The 24018-nt window shown below is 42.4% G+C and overlaps 1 protein-coding gene across 3 annotated transcripts in view; it reads left to right on the top strand.

Moving 5' to 3' along the window:
• Window positions 1-24018, top strand: part of STK32A (serine/threonine kinase 32A) — a 224000-nt gene that overhangs the window by 76571 nt on the left and 123411 nt on the right. For all 3 annotated transcript variants that reach the window (XM_075860026.1, XM_075860027.1, XM_075860028.1), the window contains exon 4: window positions 13645-13796. In XM_075860026.1, coding sequence (XP_075716141.1) covers window positions 13645-13796 — 152 coding nt within the window. The remainder of the gene's footprint in view (window positions 1-13644; window positions 13797-24018) is intronic.

Below are 24018 nucleotides of genomic sequence, written 5' to 3'. Positions count from 1 at the left end.
CATGGTATGCGCAGAAAATAAAGTTGCTCACTCCAGACCTGCAAGTCTGCTCCAACCACTGCCTGTGCCCGTTGCACCCTGGCAGCAATGGACTTTGTCACAGATCTCCCTCCTTCTGCAGGTTGCAGTGTGAGCTGGGTGGTGGTGGATTGATTTTCTAAGATGACTCATTTGGTTCCCTAGATCCGGTCTGCCTTCTGCTACACAATTGGCTGACCTCTTCATTCAACACATCTTCCGTCTGCACGGCTTGCCCCTGCATATTGTCTCAGACCGAGGGGTCCAGTTCACCTCAAAGTTTTGGAGGGCACTCTGCAGTCTCCTCGGTGTAAAGTTGGACTTCTCTTCGGCCTAACATCCCCAGTCCAATGGGCAAGTCGAGAGGATTAACCAGATTATGGAGAACTATCTGTGTCCCTTTGTTTCCAGGCGACATGATGACTGGGTGCAGCTGCTCCCGTTGGCAGAGTTCTCCTACAATAACCACACTAGTGAGTCTACCACTTCCAGTCCGTTCTTCATCATCTACGGCCAACATCCTCGTATACCTCTTCCTGTCTCTACTATGTCCCAGGTGCCTGCAGCTGAAGCTACCTTCAGGGACTTTCTGCAAATATGGCAACAGACCCGATCTTCTATCCTGCTGGTGGTGGACTGCATGAAGAGAAAGGCAAATACAAGAAGACGGACTCCTCCTCAGTTTCTTCCAGGTACAAAGGTCTGATTGTCTTCAAGGAATATCCGGCTGAGGGTGCCGTCCTGCAAATTTGCCCCTAGGTTCCTCGGACCCTTCGAAATCCTGCTACAGATCAACCCGGCATCCTACAAGCTGTGGCTGCCTCCTACCCTCAAGATCCTTAACTTCTTCCATGTCTCTTTGCTGAAACCCGTGGTCCTGAACCGCTACTCCAGGACTCCTGGTTCCGCAGTTGTCCCTGGTGGCTCATCTGGGACTTTTGAAGTAAGGGAGATTCTGGCCACCAAGAAGGTGGGAGGAAGGACATTTTATATAGTGGATTGGAGGGGGTTCGGTCCAGAAGAGAGGTCTTGGGAGCCAGAGGTGAACATCGATGCCCCTGTCCTCATGAGGAAGTTTCTCTCCCACACTGATCCCAAGAAGAGGGGCATAAGAGGGGGGATACTGTAACGTCTATGGCCACAGCCCGTCGTTCTGACTTACCCCTTGACGGCCGTGGCCATGGACATCCGAGTTCCTTGCAGTGTCTTCCTCCTGTGAGGCGCCGTCACTCACTTCCGGATATCGAGACTGTCTCTGGAGGGCACGCGCGCCCGTGCGTGCACGGTCTTTAATCCCGATCTAGTGCCGTGCTGAGCTGTTGCTGTGTTGAGCTGCATTCCACGCCTGTTCTGCTACGCCACGCCTGACGTCTACCTGCCGCCTGGTCCCAGCCGTGCCTGCCTTGCTACTGTCTACATTGCCTCAGGTATCCTCCCTGAACTATAGACTCTGTACTTTACCTGTTTGGCCAGCTGCCATCCTGCTACGCGTTACGGCCCAGTGGGTCCACACCCCGCATCGTGACAGCTGGTCACTAAGTGGTTAAGTAAGGTGGTTGGGTCTGAAGTCAATAAAGTGGAATCAGAATATTTGTTGCTGCAATTAAGTGGGTTTTCAAATTGTTTTTCGATGGTGTATATAATTTAGAAGGCTTGGTCAAAGCTATTATATCAAAAGTCAGGACAAGGTCGGTATCAGTGACCCGTCTGATCATCTCTCGTACTTGGCTCCAAAAGGGAGTTATATTAGGGCAGGACCGCAAAATATGGTATTAGCCTTATATCTCTAGAAACATTTGGAATCTGCTAAGTTATATGCAAATAAGAGCTCCGGTATTTTATACCATTTGGATAAAAGTTTATAGTGATTTCCTGGAGACGTACACAATTAAAAAAATCATGAAAACTTCGCAAAATAAATTTGGTTTAGAAATCTGAAAGGGAAATACCTAGCTCCTTTTCCCATGACCATAGGAAGGTCGGCTTAGAAGACGAGTATCTAACTATGAGGTTGTGCTAAAAATAGGATCTTTTCCTAGTGGCAGGGATTTTTGCCAACAAAATCTTCTCTAGATCATTAATTGCCTTAATAGGCGTATTAGAGTTCAAGGACTAAGAACAAACATTTCTGAACTGGTGATAGTGTAAGAACGTGAGACTTAGTCCAGGCACGAGTTTGGGAAAACTAGGTTTGTCAGGGATGGTATGAGTACTCAGAAGGTCATGGATAAAGTATGCATTGAGTTCTTTCCACATCTCTGGTTATATGACAATTCAGGCCTTTTTAGAAGTACAGGAAGAAGGCCTACCAGGAGACATGGTGAGGGGGTGGGCATTAAGGTAGAGTGTAGGAAAAACCAAACCTTCACAGATACATTTTACCAAAGGATCAAAGGTAGATTTTTTAAATTGGTTTTGGTTCTGGTAGCCATAAAGTCTTGTGGAAAGAGTTTCCATTGAGCTGTATGGTTTTGTAATGAGAGAATATATCTGGTAATCCCATACCACCTACCTTTTTTTTTTATTTGCAGTGAGTGTGATAATCTTGGTCTCTTCTGTCTCCAAATAAACCTCAAAAATATCCCCCTTATTTATTTGAAAAAGGACTGTGGGAGATCTACAGGTACCTTCTATAAGATGTACAAAATCTTAGCACAATTTACATTTTAACAGGTTCTTTTTCCCTATCCACAAAAGGAAAGGGATGTCATACTCCTTAGTTACTCTAGTAATTTCAGAAAGAAGGGTGGCGTAATTCAGTTAACATGGATCTGTGGGGTTTTTAGATAGGTGAATTCCCAAATATTTAATAGAACTCTTAGACCAGACAAACATGGATGTGGACTGCAAGTCTCTTGCTTCAAATTGTGGGAGAGTGACATTCATACCTCAGACTTATTGAAATTAACTTTAAAATTTAATAATGCTCCATATTATTCAAATTAAGTTGTAAGTCTAGGCAATGCAACTTGGAAAAAAAGAGACTTAAAACAAAATGGAGAGGAGATCAATATAAGAGGTATATGTAAATACGAAATTAAGTATATTACCCAGATGATGGTCCACCTGTAGACCACTTCTGAAACTAGACTCAATTCCTGGGACTGATTTGCTGCAGAAAATTAGTTAAGGACGGAACAGCTGCAGGTAGATGTAGGAGGAGGCAGAGAGAATTCTGATCAGAAGTGCATGTGCATGACAACCAGTTTTGAAGGAAAATCATAACATCAGTATTATTGTGTCTAGTCTTGTATGCAAAAAATGTTATCTCTACCGTAAGAGATGTATAGTTCTTTTGACACACAAAATATACAGTTAGGTCCAGAATTATTTGGGCAGGGACAAAATCTTCATGATTTGGGTTCTGCATGCCACCACATTGGATTTGAAACTGAGATGCAATTGAAGTGTAGACTTTCAGGTTTAATTCAAGGGGTTGAACAAAAATATCCTGTGAAACGTTTAGGAATTGCAACCATTTTTCTACACCGCCTCCTCATTTCAGGGGCTCAAAAGTAATTGGGAAAATTAACCTTACCATAAATAAAATGTTTTGTTTTTTTAATGCTTTGTAGAGAATCCTTTGCAGGCAATGACTGCCTGAAGTCTGGAACCCATGGACATCACCGAAAGCTGGGTTTCCTCCTTTATGATGCATTGCCAGGCCTTTACTGCAACTGTCTTCAGTTGTTGCTCGTTTGTGGGTCTTTCTGCCTTAAGTTTTGTCTTAACCACTTCCGGACCGCCCATAGACTATAAACGTCCAGGTGCTCCGCAATTAACTCTGCAGGGCGGTTCCAGAACGTCCTACAGAGTTGGCTTGTTTGCCTCTCCCCGGCAGCCTTTAGCTCCGTGATACAGCTGTCTCTAGACAGCTGTATCATGGAACTTTAACCAGAGACCACTCAGCGTGGTCTCTGGTCATGTGATCGTTGTGACAACCTGTCACAACGATCACATTGCTCTGAACAGCAGCGCTTACACGCCGACTGTGAGGAGCTCTGTGATACAGCTGTCTCTAGACAACTGATATCACGGAGCTTTCACCCAGAGGTCACTCAGTGTGGTCACAATGATCATATTGCTCCTAACAGCAGCGCTTACGCGCCGACTGTGAGGAGATTCGTGATACAGCTGTCTAGAAACAGCTGATATCACTGAGCTTTCTCCTGGAGACCACTCAGTGTGGTCTCCGGTCATGTGATCGCTGTGACAGAGTGTCATAGCGATCACATTGCACCTCCCAGCAGCGCTTGTGCGCCGACGGTAAGGCGCTCAGCTATGTGAACGCTGTGAAAGCTTGTCACAGTCATCACATCCATGCCGACGGTAAGGAGCTCCATGATACAGCTGTCTAGACAGCTGTATCACCGAGCTTAGGAGTGGTCTCTGGTCAGGTGATCGCTGTGACAGCCTGTCACAGCGATCATCAGTTGAATTTTCTCCCTCTCTGGCAGACTGCCAGAGAGGAGAAGAATAATGTAATGTAAAAAAAGGTCGACCAGCCAAAGATTGCTATGTCCCGTAGCCTACATTGCATCTAATAAAAGACACTGTGAATCGCGGACACACTTGTAGCGGTGGTTCACAGTATTACAGTATACACTTGAATGGTAGAAGGCTGTAATACTGTGAACCTCCGCTACAAGTGTGTCCGCGATTCACAGTGTGAGCAGTAAAGGAAAAGAAGGGGAAGCAGCGCTCGTATAAGCACTGTGGTCCCTTCAAAACAGCCGATCGACGGGGGTGTCGGGTGTCGGTCCCTGACCGATCAGATATTGATGGCCTATCCTGAGGATAGGCCATCAGTTTTTGGGGACTGGGAACGTCACAACATCTGTAATGGTCGTATGGTGTCAGCGAACTAGCTTTGGAATTTTTTTCTCTAAAACCCAGTTTGCGCACCATTCTTTGTAAGCCCCACCTTGTGCCCAGCGTGTAAGACATACACACATATTTGGTATCGTTGAAGTTGGTAGAAGTTGCCAAATATGTATTCAGGTGTGTTTACCCAGTGGCATGCACCAGATGTAAGAAAAACATAATCTAAAATCACACATTCACATTTTTTTAACTTTATTTTCCATTTTTTCTTCCATATTTTTAAAAAAAGTTAAATATATCTATTATTTTTTTACACAATATGGAAGCCCAATATGTTCTGAAAAAAACAAGGCCAAGTACATGTAGATTGGAAGAGTAATAGAAGAACAATTTGCTTTTAAATTGGCACATGGCTAAAACTTAAAAATTGGCTTGGTCAGGAAGGGGGTAAAGCTCCTGGTCAGGAAATGGTTAAGCAAGTGAAATGCATGCCTGATCGGGTTGCATTTGGTTGAATTTAAGCAGAAAGTATATCCCTGAGCACTTCAGAATTCACCCGGCTGCTTCTATCTTCAGTCATATCATCAATAAACACTAGTGATCGAGTGCATTTGGCAGCCATGCATGCCCATGCCATCACACTGCCTCCACCATGTTTTACAAAGGATGTAGTGTGCTTTGGATCATGAACAGTTCCAAGCCTTCTCCATACTGTCTTCCTCCCATTATTCTGGTACAGACTGATATTAGTTTCATCTGTCCAAAGAATGTTGTTCCAGAACTGGGTTGGCTTGTTTAGATGTTGTTTGGCAAAGCCTAATCTGGCCTTTCTATTTTTGAGGCTGATTAATGGTTTGCACCTTGTGGTGAACCCTCTGTATTTGCTCTCAGGAAGTCTTCTCTTTATGGTAGACTTTGATACTGATACACTTACTTCCAGGAGAGTGTTCTTCACTTGGGTAGATGTTGTGAAGGGGTTTTTCTTCACCATGGAAAGGATTCTACGATCATCTACCACTGTTGTCTTCCATGGACATCCAGGCCTTTTGGAGTTAACAAGATCACCAGTGAGCTCTTTTTTTTCAAGAATGTACAAAACTGTTGGTTTGGCCACTCCTAACATTTGTGCTATCTCTGATGGTTTTCTTCATTTTTTTCAGCCTAACGATGGTCTGTTTTACTTGCATTGAGAGCTCCTTTGACGTCATGTTGTGGGTTCACAGCAACAGTTTCCAAATGCAATTGTCACACCTGGAACAAACTCCAGACCTTTTACCTGCTTAATTGATGATGGACTAATGAGGGAATAGCCCATGCAGCCCATTAAATAGCTTTTGAGATAATTTTCCAATTACCTTTGGTCCCTTGAAAAAGAGGCAGCTACGTATTAAAGAGCTGTAATTCCTAAACCCTTTCTCAAATTAGGATGTGAATACACTCAAAATAAAGCTGAGAGTCTGCACTTTAAGCCCATATTTATGTTTATAACTGTATATTCAATATGTTTTGGTAAATAGCTAAAATGCCAAAAGTTGTATCACTGTACAAATAATTCTGGACCTAACTGTATAAAAAACAACAAATGGTCAAAGTAGGAATAAAACTAGTGACCCTGTAACATAGGGCGAAGAATCGCCTGAAAGTGGTAAGTATCCATCCTGTATAAAGGTATGCTAGATAGAACAGGGTGAAGTGTACAATATATAGTATCCTACCATCCAGAATAAGAACAGAAAATATATTCAGTATTACGTTGGAACTGAGGATCCTGTTACACTCACGATTCAGTAATCCTTGTGTTACTGAAAATAGGTCCAAGCGGCCCTAATGTCCCGAATCAAGAGCGTTGGAGTTCCGTGATGTATACCAACCTTCAAGTTGAACCTTGGCTGGCGTCTTTTTGGCTTTCTGCGATTTGAGCTTAACAACAGGTTGCCAAGCTGTAGGAGTGGAGAGAGAAGGAAGTGTCCCTCATCTGAGCTGGCATCCATGAAGGAACCGCAATAGATTGTAAACCCGGATTAGACCAAGCCTTATCGAGGTCTGCTGGAGTATGGATGTAATCATTGCCAGGCCAAAAGGGTACAGTTAGGAGTACTGCAAATTGTGGGTTCTGTGTAATTCCAGATACGTTTTCAAGAGGCGCCGCTTAAAGAGGATAGAAGAAGCAATGTTCTAGCAAAAGGCAAGCTGCGCATCATCATATACGACACCTCGTTTTTCCCTTGTGGTCTGTGAGATCTGCGAAGTGTCGACATTAAAGAAAAGTACACATATAACATCCTGCGGAGATTCGTTAGGTTTCGATTTCGGGCGCAGGTTCCAATGAATCCATTTGTCTTGGCCTAGTAATTCAGCAAGGATCTCACCCGCCACTTTACGCAAGGTTTCAGCGGCCCACGATTCCCGTAATACTTTTATAGTATATATATATATATCGCCTCCGGCTCCCATTTTCTTTGTCTTATATGAGAACAAGTGCCTTGTTCATGTCTTCCGTATGTTGACTGACCTGAGCTGCAAGCCAGAAAAATTAATAACCTCTGAACACGTGGCCTCCAGGGCCTCAACCCTGTGGCCTATCTGTTTCACCTCAGTTTTAATGTCAGCCAACTGTGACAACACGGGGCGCATTGCCTGTAGCAGTGTCTTGTCATTGAAGGATTTTTCTTGATCGGTGCTAATGCAGCATCTCTTTGGTCAGTAAGGCTGCCAGCATCTGATTCATCTGCCGTATCTGTAACAGACATGGCATCATGCCGGAGGTTGTAAATGGAAGGGCGGAAATGCAGGTGTGGGCATCTGGTCTCCTTTGCATTTGACGTCTATGACGCGTATGGTGGACGTGGCCCGGCCTCCTGATGCGATATGCCTCATTGGATACCGCCTTAGTGTAGTACTATTCAAACACTAAAAGCACTTTCACTTTCTTAAATCACCCTGACGAAAGGTGCGAAAGCGCTTCGAGGTGTACCCTCCTATGAGTTTTCCAGCATCCATCATGCTAGCTACAAGTAATTGACCCCACTTACGAATGTGTGGTACATTTTTTGGTTCTGGTTAAATTGGGTCTGTGATCCAGACACTTTACCTGGTTTTATAAGAGCCATTGTTGATATACACAGTCGAGTCACATTATTATGACCACCTCCTACTTTCTTGCCCATGAAGAAAGTGATGAGTCGTGGTCTGACTTGGTTGGTATATAAGGTGTACGATAGGCTGTCTGAACACCTATCATTTGTTTTTGCTATGGGTAAAATGGGCAATTTATCAGTTGCAAAAAGGGATGATTATTGGCTTTCGGGCCAAGGGTGGCAGTATTTCTCTAACAGCGCAGTTTGTGAACTATTTGCGTGCTGCTGTGGTGAAAGTGTATCGTGAGTGGACAAATGGCACCATTGGGAATAACCGACATGGAAACTGCAGAGCACCACGTGTCATTAATGTAAGAGGTGAACATCGGCTATGAAGGTGTACGAGGGCCAAACAACACTCTACAGTGGAGCAGCCCACAGTGAAAGTCAACAAGATGGCTACCAGACGTGTGTCTAAAACATATTTTTCATATTTTTTGTACTTGGGATTTTTCATTTTTTTTATTATAAACTTTATTGATCTATTTTTTTTAAGATTTTTTTAGTCCCTCTATGGGACTTAACTATGTGATTGTTTGATCCTTAAATACACTGTAATACTTCTTTATTGCAGTATATTATGACTGTCAGTGTAAGGGTATGTTCACACGAGGTATTTCGGCCGCAAGTACCGGACCGAACACACTACAGGGGGCCGGGTTCCTAGCATCATAGTTATGTACGACGCTAGGTGTCCCTGCCTCGCTGCAGGACAACTGTCTCGTACTGAAAACATGATTACAGTACGGGACAGCAGTTCCACGGAGATGCAGGGACTCCTAGCATCGTACGTAACTATGATGCTAGGAGCCCGGCTCCCTGCACTGTGTTCGGTCCAGTACTTGCGTCCGAAATACGTCCGTCAATTACGGACGTAATGACCTCGTGTGAACATACCCTAAGACTGACAGGCATCCTATAAGCATTCCCTTGAAAACTATGAGAAACAGGAGTCTTAAGCCATAAATGTACAGAGAAATAAATATACCTTTATTGTTACATCAAAAATTCCATTATAAAAACACAAATACACAACGAGGTATTAAAAATTGAAGGGTAAATGGATAGATCGAAATCTAGACCTTCTACGCAGGTATGCTATAAATATTACAGGCAGAGAATTCTACTAACTGTACAATGAAGGAAAAAGGCAAAGTACTGTTTCATGCAGACAGTGCTGGTACCCTGAAACGACACTTCCTAATTCCAACAATGAACTAGCAAATGTGTATCAGGTTAGCAGCATACAAATAAATGCCACAAGGAGTTGTATTTAACCCCACCTATTGCCTGGTCCCGGGTAGAAGACAAGAAAAAGGTATAACCTGAAAAAAACCCGGTATATAAACAGTCCACCTGGCAAATACCAGGGAAATGAGTAAATAATCGCTTACCCATGAAGTTTATGGGAATAGACTGATCCACCTAACGTTTGAGGCACCCCGACGCGCGTTTCGCTTGTGTCGCTTCCTCAGGGGGTGTAAAATATTGTCTGTCTAGTCCGTATAAATAGTCCCAGCTGATGCCCGCAAGTATGTTCTGGTGCGTCCGTTTCCTAGGTCTCCGGCGCATGTCAGGAAGTGCTCGAGGTCACGAGACCTCCATCCCCCGTCGTCACACTGGCGCCGCGCGTGCGCGTCGCCAAAGACGCGTCTCCATGGAAACAGCGCACGCACCGCGCCAGTGAACAGACGAAGGGAGACAGAGACGGACACTCGGCATTCACATGGCAGGCGCTACCCCAAGGAAAGGAGTGATCTGAGTGTAAGTGTCTTTGTATGTGTATCGATGTAGTTTCCCATGTCATCTATCAGAGACCATCAGGCGTGTCTACAAAGTAAATTAAGAAAATAATATAACATAATCAACCAAGAGTTGAATAGGAATTATATGTCACATAAATAGAGCATGTTATAAAAATAAGAAATGAACATAAAAATGATAAACAGTCTGAAGTATGAAGGGATGGGAAGAAAAAGGCATCACTATATAAAAGGTGAAAAAAGAAGAATAATGCTAAGTTCATAAATAAATAAATAAATAAAAGTGAGAAGCGTAAATAAGTGCATAAATCAGTAAATAAATAACTGAATACACAGTGATGAGTGAAATTTATACATTAAATTCAATATATATAAGTGATTGGATATACGGTGTATAAGAAATATTGAAATTAACACTAATAATAAAAAGTGACTTGAATAGAACAAAAATAATAACAAAAAAGTAATAGATACACGCTAGTAAATTACTCTGTATTGAAAAGTGATCAATACTACAATACTACTGATAGATGGTCACAGTACATTTAGACACATGAGGAATACATTTATTTATATAGAAGAACCTGTATACAATACACAAAAAAACAAAGTATTATCTAAAGACATGACTACTGAAAAATCTCCCTTCTTCGATCTCCAAAGTAGTTGGTTACACAAATATTCATCAGAATGTCGTGGTTCCAGGACATCCAGAACATTAGATCCTGCAGGCATCATTCAATTACTAAATTCAAAACAGCAAAAAGCAAAAGTTATTATCATACAACGGACAGAACACACCTTTTAGGGCCTCTCTAAATAAAAATTACTTAAAAAATTCAATGGGAAAATAAGATATTATAAAAAGGCAGAAAAACTCAGTTGTTCATTGAGCCCAGACGGAGTCAAAGTGCCCAACGTGGTGATCCATCTGCACTCTTTTTGTTCTAGGATCTTCTTTGCGTTACCCCCTCTGACACCACAATGTACAATATCTATCCCACAGGCCAAGAGAGTTTTAGGGTCGCATCCATGGTGTATTTTAAAATGTTTGGGGATGGTCTTTAATAGAGACATATCGTCAATTTCTTTGGCGGCCATTATGTCCCTAACATGTTCACGGATCTGAATTCTGAGTTGCCTAGAAGTGAGCCCAACATAGATCTTGGAGCATCCACATTTTGCATAATAAATGACATGAGTAGAGCTACATGAAATGTAATGCAAAATTTTAAACCGACGTCCGTTAACAGAATCAAAAGTTGTTGTACGTGATATATTGGCACAAGCCACGCAGTCGCCACATGGATAACACCCCTGAATGGGGCCTCGTGTCGAGAAGGGATTAGGTTTTATCGGTACATAATGACTTTTTACCAAAATGTCTTTAAGGTTTTTGCTCCTTCGAGCGGTCATCTGGGGTTTGACTGGTAAGGCAGTCGCTAGGGCAGGTTCTGTATTTAAAATAGGCCAATGTTTTTCTAATATTGATCTCATAACCTGCCACTGATTGTTATAAGTTGAGATAAATCTAATTTATCTATAAGATAAATCGAAATCTATAAGCATTCCCTGTTGACAGACCTGGAAACCTTCATTAGGCCACTGGTTGCCATGGTCGCGGAGGTGACTGAGGAAGTCCCCTCCCTTGGAAACTACTCCCAACAGCACGGTCGGTTTTAATCGCGGCATCTAAGAAATCAAGCAACGGGATCGGAGATAACTTCTATCCCGGCCGTAAGCAGGAGACAGGCTATCAAAAGAAATCCCAGCATAGGACACCCATGCCTAGCTTCTGACACATCGCCACTAAAAGTCGGCATTGTGGCATGGTAAAAAGTCGCATTGGTTATCATTATGGGGGTTAAGAATCCCTGGCTTCAGAATTTGGGTGTTGGCTATAGCGCTTGCTATGTGTATTTGCCATATGAGAATCAGATTGTGTGTTCCAGTCTAGTGTTGTGTATTTCAAGCTCTACCTAAGTATTTCCACAGTCCGTGTTTGCTTGTGTTTCATCCTATTAGTTAGTTAGTTTCATCCTGTTTCATTTTGTTCTTTTCTGCTTACCTAGTTTCCTTGAGTTTCCGATCTGGTGCTGTTTTTATTGCCTCTGGTTCCTAGTCTTTTCCTGGGGGCTGTGCTATGAACAGTGTTTGCAGTTTAAGGACTCTATTCTGGACAGTGTTTGGGACAGTGAGGGTTAGCGGTGTGATGACTGCAGTCAGAATTTTATTATGTAACTCCATGTCTATGCAGGGGATTTCAAGCTTTGTATAAGAAAAAAACAGAGCTCTGTTCCCTATAGAGATGTATAAATAAATTTATCAGCCCAGAATGTTGGACTTAAAAATTACATGTATCGAAAGATAGACAGTCACTTTAAAGGAAAACCCCTGACTCCTTGGATGAATCCATTGATGATAAGATTTAAATGGAAATACAAACACTGAACAAAAAAGTTGATTCCCTTTTTCACAGTTTTTTACAGCAGCATGTGGTGACCCCTTCACCTTCTCCCATCATTCCTCATGGTTATATAATGGCAGGGTTGACGCAGGATATTTCTGAGCTGCTCTCACAGGTTCAAGTCCATGCTCCCCCAGGGAAACCAAGTCAACTTCTATTTGTTCCAAGACACTAGACTGGAACATATGATCTGATTCTCACATGGCAAACACATATAGCAAGTACTATAGCCGACACCCGAATGCTGTGGGCAGAGATCAGGTCGCTCTCTGTTAAGACACCGGTAATCACCTCAGAGTGGTCATCTGACCTACACTGATGATTCAGCCGTTCAGCATTGTTCTCAGCAACTGCTAAAGCTATTGCTCAATAGCTTGGAGAAGAAGAGTGTGCAGGAATAGTCCTGCTGCTCGTATCAAAAATGCATTTTTACAGAAGGAGGTATAACGCCGACAAATTATAATTTTTAGGCCTACATAAACTATTCTATCAACAACAATTGAGTAATTCGTGAACCTGTTTACACTAGCCAATGAACTTAAGATATTTTATACAATAAATCCCCCATGTAAAGGCCCTTAACTTGTTGAATGATTCCATGGAAGACTGTTTTACAATATGGTCAGTAAGGCAAAAATAAGAGTAGGGATTTTGGGGATGGGAAGAAATTATAGGTTTCTTCATTTTAAAAAGGGTGGAAAACACTGAATCATCATCATAGCAGGCAAAAATACATTTTATCTGTTTAGACCCAAGACTCTCGGACAGGTCTATGAATATATGGTAAGAGGACCACATAAATTAAAAAAGTGTGAACAGCATGTAATTTAGCTAATGCATTTCATTTTTATTTTAAGCTGTGCTACTACTTTTTAAGTATATTAACCATGACAAGGGGACATTCTCTGCGTCTAGAGGAAAGAAGATTTCATCATAATCAAAGACGAGGATCCTTTTCTGTAAGAGTAGTGAGACTTTAGAATTCTCTGCCACAGGATGTTGTGATGGTTGATTTTGTTGAGCAAGTTCAAGGAGAGCCTTGATGCCTTTCTTGAAAAATATAATATTAGAAATTATGAGTAATAGATTCTGGAGGTGGCGCGTTGATCCGGGGATTTTTTGTGATTGCTATATTTGGAGTTGGGGAGGAATTTTCCTCTAATGAGGCAACTGGCATCCACATCATGGGAGTTCTTGCCTTCCTCTGGATTAACACGGTAGGATTATAGGTTTGACTGATGGACCTGTGTCTTTTTTTCAACCTTATCAACTATGTAATATGTAACCCAGAATAAAATGTAAAGTATTTATAGTTCAGCAATAGTACAGCTATTTATTATGAAGCTACAGAAATCAGTCTTTAATTTAGAATAATTAACAATTACTTGCCTGAATAGCTATGTAATCTTTACAGTAACATTGTCTTCTTTACCAGGTTTGCATCGTTCAAAAAAATGATACAAAGAAAATGTATGCGATGAAATACATGAACAAACAGAAATGTGTAGAGCGTGATGAAGTGAGGAATGTGTTTAAAGAACTGCAGATCATGCAAGGTCTTGAGCATCCATTTCTAGTCAACCTCTGGTGAGTAATTTATTTGTCTCTTGATCAGTCACATATCAACTGGATCCTTGAACAGAAGTGTTACTGAATGTGTACATGGTTACTGTGAACTTCATGAGGACCTTTTAATTGCCCTGTACACACTGTATTAATAAACTGTTGATAGTCTGTCTTGTATGACTAGCAAACGATTATCAGGTGACACTGTCAACTGATCTTGAAGCAATGAAGAAAAGGCTCCTGTAAAGGATCTGCCAGACACAGCTTCTGTGTCGACGCCTGTGGTTAATCAGTCTGCACCTGCTCCTAAGTCTGATAGTGACTCGATCTGCTACCACTCATGCTGGTAGGCTGAGGAGTGGGAGAACCTATCACAGCCTGGCCAGATGGAGCTAGCTCCCGCCCTCGGTCTATTTATACCTTCATTTCCTGCTCTTCCTTGCCTGTGATTCTGTCTGGTTTCCTGGCTCTGCTGTTCCTGCTAGTACTATTGACCTCTGCTTCAAATTGACCCTGGCTGTACTGACTACTCTCCTGCTCTGCGTTTGGTACCTCGTACACTCCTGGTTTGACTCGGCTCGTTCACTACTCTTGTTGCTCACGGTGTTGCCGTGGGCAACTGTCCCATTTCCCTTAGCTTATGTGTACCCTTGTCTGTTTGTCTGTCATGCACTTATTGAGCGTAGGGACAGTCGCCCAGTTGTACGCCGTCGCCTAGGACAGGCCGTGCAAGTAGGCAGGGACTGAGTGGCGGGTAGATTAGGGCTCACCTGTCTGTCTCCCTACCCCGTCATTACAGCTCCAATTCTCATTTTGTGTACAAAATGCTTTCATCTTCTTCAAACTTTTTTAATGCAACATGTCTGTATTAGATCTCATCTTGGGAGATCACGAAAGCCTTTCTCTAAGCCTTTCACTGGGAAAGGCTTTTTTTTTTGTAGTCAATCCGTGCCGCTTGAAATTACAGATTTAAACTTTTTTTTTTTCCACATATGATAGCACAGGTATCTAGAGGTCAATTCTGGTTCACAAAAATGGACAAATTATACAGTTTTCTCAAGAAATGTGTTAGGCCTCATGCACACGACCGTAAAAACTCCCGTTATTACGGGTCGTAATTACGACCCGTAATAACGGGCTCATAGACTTCTATTGGCGACGGGTGCCTTCCCGTTTTCTCACGGGAAGGTGCCCGTGCCGTTGAAAAAGATAGAACATGTCCTATTTCAGGCCGTAATAACGGCACGGACAGTCCATAGAAGTCTATGGAGCTCTGTAATGACGGGTGGCTACATGTGTGCACCCGTCATTACGGCAGCGTTGCTAAGCGACGTCAGTAAATAGTCACTGTCCAGGGAGCTGAAAGAGTTAACTGATCGGCAGTAACTCTTTCAGCACCCTGGACAGTGACTACCGATCAGTATAAACCTGTAAAAAATAAAAGACTTTCATACTTACCGACAACTTCCTGCTTCCTCCAGTCCGGTCTCCCGCCCGTTGCCTTGGTGACGCTTCCCTCTCGACATCCGGCCCGACGTCCTGGATGACGTTTCAGGCCATGTGACCGCTGCAGCCAATCACAGGTCAATCACAGGCTGCAGCGGTCACATGGACTGCCGCGTCATCCAGGGATGTCGGGCTGGATGTGAAGAGAGGGACGCGTCACCAAGACAACGGCCGGGTAAGTATGAATTTATTTAACTTTTATTACAGAAAAGGCTGTCCCATACTCTCTATCCTGCACTGATAGAGAGAAGGGGCTGCCGATTAGTGCAGTGCTATTTTGCCGCCAAAAACTTGCCCGTAAATACGGGTGGAATACGGGTGACACCGGACCCATATTTACGGGCACGGGTTCGTAAATACTGGTGCAAAACGGGTGGAATACGTGTGACACCGGACCCGTATTTACGCCAGTATTTACGGGTGGGAAAAAATACGGTCGTGTGCATGAGGCCTAAGTCTGTTGTTTCTTAGTCTATTGTTAGGTTCAAAGAAGACAAATATTTATCAATTAAACAGAAGATGTTCTCTCTGGGTGCTAATATATATTAAAACATTGAATATATAGATTATAAATTGCTTTACTGTTATATTTACTATATTTACTGTTTAAATGTAAGGTTTTTAACACACATTTCTTTTTTGCTATTATGACAGATGGGAAAAATTTTTGGATGGTTCCACTTGGGACCGCCTCTCTTAGCTGGAAAAAATGGCTGCCACTCTGGCAGACTTGGCGCAATCATGTATTACATAGTCATAAATTCATTTGAGTGTTGTATAATATTACATTTACCCTGCGAAATATGCAATAACAGCTGTTTACCAGGGGTCATAGCAGCTGGCCAAACACACATAAGCTGGCCACATTAGATATATGTCCGTCGATCCCATCGATTTCAGTGGGACCAGCTGGCCATCTAATATGTATGGTGGCAGCCCGACGCTCCCCAGACGGCAGATTTCAACATGCCTGATGTAAAATTTCAACTTGCCTCATTTGTTTGTTTATTAGCAGATAGTCGCTGCCAGACTCCTCTAGCAGCGGCTTTCTTTCTTTTCCCCTTTGAAAACACATGCATGCTTCACCGTCGGAGTGTGCATGTGTATTGGGTATTCGCAAGCAATAGCCGACAGCTATCTAAAGTTTATGGGCAGCTTTAGTTGATTGCCGAAGCAGGTGCATTTAGAAAAGAGGTTGTCCCAAATGGAACAACCCATTTAGGCTTCGGTGAAACTCTAGGATTAGCTGTACTACAATACTTACTAGCAATGTCAACAGAAGAGCTATTCAGAGGGAGCTCCATGGATCAGGTTTTTATGGCTGAGCAGCCACACACAAGCCTAGATCACCGTTTCTGGCACATTTTGCTTAGTAAATCTCACCCATTAATCGAATTGCTGAGAGCTCTGACTCCTCCTCATCTAACTCTTTTTCGCAGAATTGGAACACCAACTACAAGCTAGAACATTGACCAGCTTTTGTAATGCTCGTGAGTACTCACAGCCGTTCTATAGAAAGTAGTGGAAAGCCTTCATTGATTTGAATCTATACTAGCAGGAAAGGAGTTTTTGAATTACGTTAATTAAGTTTCATATTTGGTGTTCTGGAGCACTCAAGTCTGTGTCTACATCATGACACAAAGAAAGTACATCAGCCATGACATCAGAGAAGCAATTGGTGCTGCTAATCAATCTGGGAAGGCTTATGAGGCCATCTCCAAACAATTTAAACGTCACCATTCTTTGGGGAGATGAATTGTTTACAAATGGAAAGCCTACAAGATAGTCGTAAACCTTCCCAGTAGTGGGTGTTCCAGCAAATTTAGTCCAAGGTCAGACCATTTAATGCTCAAAGACATAAAGAAAAACAAATAGCTATTTAACATGAGCTGCAGGCCTCTGTAAGCACATAAAATGTTTGTTTATGACAGAACAATTAGAAAAATACTGTATAAGTATTATTTTCATGGAAGGGTGGCCAGAAAAAAGGGGCCATCTAGATATTTTAGGGTTCACCTAGATGTTTTTTGACAAATGCGAGACAAGCCTTTGTCTTCTACTTTTTGGTCATCAGTGGTTTGCACTTTGAACTTAGATGTTCACCTGGATGCTTGTGTGACCTCCTGGACGAGGAGTTGTTGCGCTCTAGATGAAATTTTAGTACATGGTACTAGATGGCACACCACAGTTCCAAGTTCCAGTTCCAAGTTTTCTCCATTTGTGGATAATGGCTCGCACTGTGGTTCGCTGGAGTCTCAGAGCCTTAGCAATGGCTTTGTAACCCTTTCCAGATTTAGATTTCAATGACTTTGTTTGGCATCTGTATTTGAATCTCTTTAGAACGCGGCGTCATTTGCTGCTTTTTGAGACCTTCTAGCCTGTTACACATTGCCATACAGGTTCCATTTACGTGATTTTTAGATTCACCAGGTCTGACAGTAATCATGCCTGGGTGTGACTAGTAAAATTTAACCCAATTGTCAATTGAATTTGGTTAACTGGTTGATTTAGTAGCTAAAGGGGCAATAACTTTTTCACATAGGGCCAGGTAGGGCTGAACAGTATTATCTCTTCAATAAAATAAATCATCCTTTAACCCCTTAATGATCAGGCCCTATTGGGCGTTAATAACCAAGCACTATTTTTAATTTTTTTCACTGTCGCATTCCTAACAATCCAAATTTTTTTATTTTTCTGTTGACATAGCCGTATGAGGGCTTATTTTTTTCAGGACAAGTTGTATTTTTCAATTGTACTATTTTTGTGTGCACGTAGTTTGGGCTGGGCGATTTTGCCCAAAAATAAAATCTTGATATTTTTTCAACACTTTGAGCGATATTCGATTTTGAATCTTGATTTTATTTTTTTTCTGTTTATTTAACAGTAATACCAAGAGATAATTTAATACATTTTCTTTGTATAAATAACTTTTTAACATATATTGCTATAATTATTGTATGTAACTTCACAACTTTTAACATCTGCAAATACTTTATTTTATCATAAATACAATTGGAAAAATGTCTATCTAATTGATTATAACTTCTGTATTCCCCGGCAGGGAACAGGGTAACATAATCTATAGAAAAAATATTCCTCCAGCTCACCTTTTTGTAGATATGTAGAGTCACTCACGCACGGATCCCCATGTCGGCACACGTATAGGCATAGGAGAAGACAAAAAATTGGATCCAGCGATGAGTTTGTTTGAGTCTGTTAAAATATAGGAAACTTCTTCCAAGTTTTATTAGCGAAGGATAAAAAACAAGTGCGGTGAAACATAAGTAATTCCCGCTCAAATTGCTGTATTATCCCTCTATTTTGTACTCGGGAATTACTTATGTTTCACCGCACTTGTTTTTTATCCTTCGCTAATAAAACTTGGAAGAAGTTTCCTATATTTTAACAGACTCAAACAAACTCATCGCTGGATCCAATTTTTTGTCTTCTCCTAACATAATCTATAATCAATGAGGCACTGCATGCACTAACATCCCCATCTGCCCTTCACCACCTCAGATGGTCTCCGACATTGCTGGATTCACGCAACCGTGATTGGACTGTGAAAAACGGTCCGTGTGTCAGCTGGATTTCGCGGCCTGATCACGGTACATGTGAACAGGACTCCTGGCATCATAGTCATTTAGGGCCTGTTCACACCACCTTTGCCTTTCCGTTGAGGGGTTCCATCAGAGGTTTCCATCAGTCGACTGCGCTATTCCATCAAAATGACGGAACCCTGTCACAACGGTGACAGACGGAAACCATTAGCTAGGTTTCCGTCACCATTGAGCTCAATGGTGAGGGAAATGGAAGCTGAGGTTTCAGTTTGCTTTTCGCTGAGGGGTTAACCCGACGAAAACCTCAGACGGAACCCCTCAACGGAACACAGACGGTGATGTGAATACAGCCTTAGGGCACATTCAGACGAACGTGAATAACGTTCGTGTGCTGCACATGGAAATCACGCGCAGCACACAGACCCATTTCAATGGGGCCGTTCACACATGCAGGAGTTTTCACGCAGCGAGAGCCCTTTGCGTGAAACTCGCTTCATGTCCTATATTGGTGAGTTATCACGCACCTACGCGCCCATTGAAGTCAATGGGTGCGTGAAAACCACACACCGCACACGGATGCACATACTTGTAAATCGCACCGCTGTAGCTACCACTAGGAGCTGAATCCTCGGCCAGAGGTTGCCGATGCTTTGGCCGGGGATTCAGCTCCTAGTGGGAGCTAAAGCGGCGCGATCTATAAGGTTGGGTGGGGGGGTTGTGGTGTGATCTACAAGGTACAAGGGGGGGTGGTGCGATCTACAAGGTACAAGGGGGGGTGCGTTCTGCAAGCGCATGCTATCTACAGCAGCGTGATCTATAAGGTGGTTGTGGTGTGATCTACAAGGTACAAGGGGGGAGGTGTGGTCGGCAAAGGGGTGCTATCTACAGCGGGGCGGTATCTACAGGGTGGTGTGGCTATATACTCTATAGTCTCTGCTTCCCCACAGAACTTCTGTTCCGTACTGTATCATTTTTTAAAGTACAGAACAGCAATTCCATGGGGAAGCAGAGACAGAACGGGGCAGACCAGGAAGTGACGAGGCAGCTGGGCGGAGCTTCCCCTTGCAGCTCAGCGCGATGGCACGACTAAAGAATCGATTCTACAATTCTGTTAAAAAACAGAATTGGCAGAGTACTTGAGGGCGAATCGCCCAGCCCTACACATAGTAGATTGATTAACTTTTATAAACTTTTTTTTGCTAAGGAATTGAAAAAAACCCACCTGCACTGTTTTTTGCGGTTTAAATTTACGGCGTTCACTATTCGGCGCAAATAACATGTTACATTTATTCTATAGGTTGGTACAATTGCGGCAATACTAAATATGTATAGTTTTTTTAATGTTTTACTACTGTTTTTGCCTCGTTGCATTTCAAGAGCTCTAATTTTTTTATATTTCAGTCGATCTAGCGATATGTAAGCTTGTTTTTTTACGAGATAAGGTGTCGTTTTTATCGCTACTATTTTGGGGTACATGCGACTTATCAATTTTAACTTTGAATTATTTTTTGGGGGGTGGGGGGGGAATAAGGAATTTTGTAGTTTATTTTTTTTCATACGTCGTTCACCGGGCAGTTTAATTAATGTGTTGACTTCATTGTTCGAGTCTTTATGATCACGGCGATAATATATATGTGTAATATTTTTTTTTACCAAAGCATTATTGTTTGTCAGTGTAAAATTAGACAACCTATAAGCAAAAAGCACAGGGGAAATATATAGAAATCTTTATTACATGATAAATATCAACAATACATTATCAAAAAATATATATAGAAAAAACTGATAAAAAAAGGTCATATACTGAGAAAATATCAGTTAGGTAAGATGTTGAAATACCTAAGGGTTAACAGAACAATACATCTCAAAATAGTGTATCCACCCCATACAAAGCCCCACCACTAATGCATCAAAAGAGCAAAACTGCTACAATGTAAAGTGCACAGTTACCAGATAATATCAATGCATAAATATAGGCACATATATTTGTTGAGGTTTTATGTAGGTTTATATGTCAGTGTAAAATTGACAGGCAATCTACAGTATTAGGTCAAGCCTCATAGGCAGTTACTGATAACAGACCTGGAGGCCTTTATTATGTATAATAGACGTTCTCCTGCCGCTGATCTTGTGGATACAGTAGTAGTACCCACGAGACACGAGCCTCAGATATATCCGTTACGATGTGGGAACTAGCACCTTCTTGTGACTAGATATATCCGTCACTCATTGTTAAGATATTAAAAGCAGCATTTTGTGCTTATTTGGGTTATCTTTGTCTAAAATGTAAAGTAGTTTGATGATCTGAAATATTCAAGTGTTTACAAATATGCAAAAATAGAAGAAATTGGGCAGGAGCAGATACTTTTCAGCACTGTGTGTGTGTGTGTGTGTGTGTGTGTGTGTGTGTGTGTGTGTGTGTGTGTGTGTGTGTGTGTATTGTGACAGACCATGTGGAGAGGTTGTGGATGGGGTCTATATTTCCCCAAGATTTCTGTCTTCTGCTATCTGAAAACAACCAGGGAATAAATTCAACAGAGAATGTGGTTCTCCCTCTGCAATAGGTTTTATCTATCAGGGGTCAGGTGTGATAGTCCTTTAAAAAGGCTGCAGTTCAGTCACACTCTCTCTCAGCCTTGGGAGAGGAGCTTGTGAGAGCAAAACCGACTGCATTCATAACAGGTTGTATGGTCTGCATGGTTTATGGTGCCAGGCATTAGGCCTGCACTGTGTTAGTTAGGATACCTGATTGTATAGTTAGTGCCGGACAGGCATAGAGTTTTCTTTTTGTTTTTCTTTTTTTATTCATGTACAACCTGTAAATAAAACTGGCTGAGGCCAGTAGTACCACATCTTTGCTGTGCGGACTGAAATTTACTGGCGTGTCTGATACCGAGTACCCGTCTACCCCAGGAGACGACTGTCCCGCTACCTAATTCCCTTACAATTGGTGGAGAATGCGGGCACTGTGGAAAAAAAAACACCTTAAAGGGCCAGAGTCCCTTATATATTGCATTTTCCAAAGACTGATTCTCTGCACCTTAGAAGATGGAGGAGATGCTTAAAGCAATACTGCATGCTGTGGCAACACAACAGGAGGCTACCAGAGCACAACAGGAGGCTACCAGGGTGCAGCAGATGGCTCTGGATGAAACAAACTGCAGACTGAATGCCCAACTGGAGGCTACACAGGCAGAACAAAGAAAAGACCGGGATACTTTAAAAGGTGTTGTGCAGAAACTAACCAGTGTGGTTGAAAGGGTTCCAGGTATAGCAGGTGCCGGTTCTACATCAATAAGAGCTAGCCATTTTTTGCAAAAGATGACGGCAGCAGATGACGTGGAAGCCTACTTAATAACATTTTAAAGAACCGCTGAACGAGAGGGTTGGCCAAAGGAACAGTGGGCAGGACTTGTGGCACCGTTCCTTTCAGGGGAACCGCAGAAGGCATACTTTGACTTGGATAACCAGGATGCCATAAACTATGACAAGCTGAAAAAGGAAATTTTAACCAGACTGGGAGTTACAGTTTCCGTCCGTGCACAGCGTGTGCACAACTGGGCCTACCAAATGGACAAACCTCATCGCTCTTAAATGAACGACCTCATCCACCTTACCAAGAAGTCGTTGCAGCCGGAGATCCTGACAGGTCCACAGATGGTGGAACGGGTGGTAATGGATCAATACTTAAGGTCCCTGCCCATTACCTTACGCAAGTGGGTAAGCCATGGGGATCCCAAAAATGCTGACCAGCTAGTAGAGATGGTGGAGAGGTACACAGCAGCCGAGGAGCTGATGAATCTGCCACAGCGCACCCTAGCCCCACCGCGGAGAACTAAAGGATTACCTGGTAAGACTGTTCTAAGGGAAAAGGGGGTTGGCAGATCTGATAGAATTGTGCCTACTTCTGGAGAGACTGAAGGGTCTAGAGACTGGCAAACTGAGCCAGGGAAGTCTGTGGCTTATAAGCGACTTAGTAAAGACTTAATAAGATGCTTTAGATGTCATATGCCATGTCATGTGATTGCTAATTGCCCAATGACTGATGAACTTATGCAATGTGATGATGCATATATAAATCGTTGTTTGTCTTTGTATGCTCGGCCAGCATGTACTGCATTGCCTAATGTAGCTGGTGAGAAACAAATGTGCACTATTTCTGTTTAAGGTAAAGATGTAAATGCATTATTAGATTCAGGCAGTTTGGTGACTTTGGTAAAGTCTGATTTAGTAAACCCCAGAAAATGGCAGGATAAGACCATCGATGTAATTTGCATACATGGGGATGCCCGTGATTATCACACTGCTATGGTGGATATAAACACCCAGTTTGGTGCAGTAAAGTTCACAGTGGGTTTAGTACCATTGTTAATGCATGATGTCATTGTGGGGCGAGATTTCCCACATTTCTGGAAGTTGTGGGAAAATAGAATTACTATTACACTGCCTGTATATGAGGACAAAAATGTTAGGGGTAACGCTAGTACAGAAGTATATATGCCTGTGAGAGTGGCTCCGGCAGACACACAAACTTTTCCATTTTCTGTCATGGCTGGAGACTCTGAGGAAGCTGACCATAGTGATACTGTCCCTACAGAGTGTCAGAGCAATCCAGAGAGAGAAGACCCCCTGACTGACAATATGCCTAATCTTGAAGTGAGAAAAGATCTGTTTGGTGCTGAGCAGTTAAAAGATCCTACCCTAATGAGAGCCAGGGAAAATGTGAAGGTTATTGATGAGGAACTGGTGGAGCCAGATACTAGACTTTCTTTTCCCTACATGGCTATAAAAAGAGACCTGTTGTATCAGGTAGTAAAAAAGGGAGAAGATCTTTTGGAACAATTAGTGGTCCCTAAAGCATTTAGAACAACTGTGTTAGATCTTGCTCATGGCCACATTATGGTGGGACATTTGGGAGTTGAAAAAAACACTGAGAATCCTACAAAGATTTTTTTGACCTGGGGTTCACAAAGATGTGAAAAATTATTGTGATTCCTGCCCTGAGTGTCAGATTTCGGCTCCCAGACCACACTATCGTAGTCCCTTGGTGCCTCTACCAATTATTGAGGTGCCATTTGAGCGAATAGCAATGGACCTGGTAGGGCCTATTATAAAATCGTCAAGAGGCCACCAGCATATTTTAGTTATTATGGATTATGCTACTCGTTATCCTGAAG

This window comes from Rhinoderma darwinii, chromosome 3 (genome assembly GCF_050947455.1).
Source record: "Rhinoderma darwinii isolate aRhiDar2 chromosome 3, aRhiDar2.hap1, whole genome shotgun sequence".
NCBI classification, from domain to species: Eukaryota; Metazoa; Chordata; class Amphibia; order Anura; family Rhinodermatidae; genus Rhinoderma; species Rhinoderma darwinii.
Note: the sequence above shows the minus strand (reverse complement) of the source record. Positions and strands in the feature narration are given on the sequence as shown.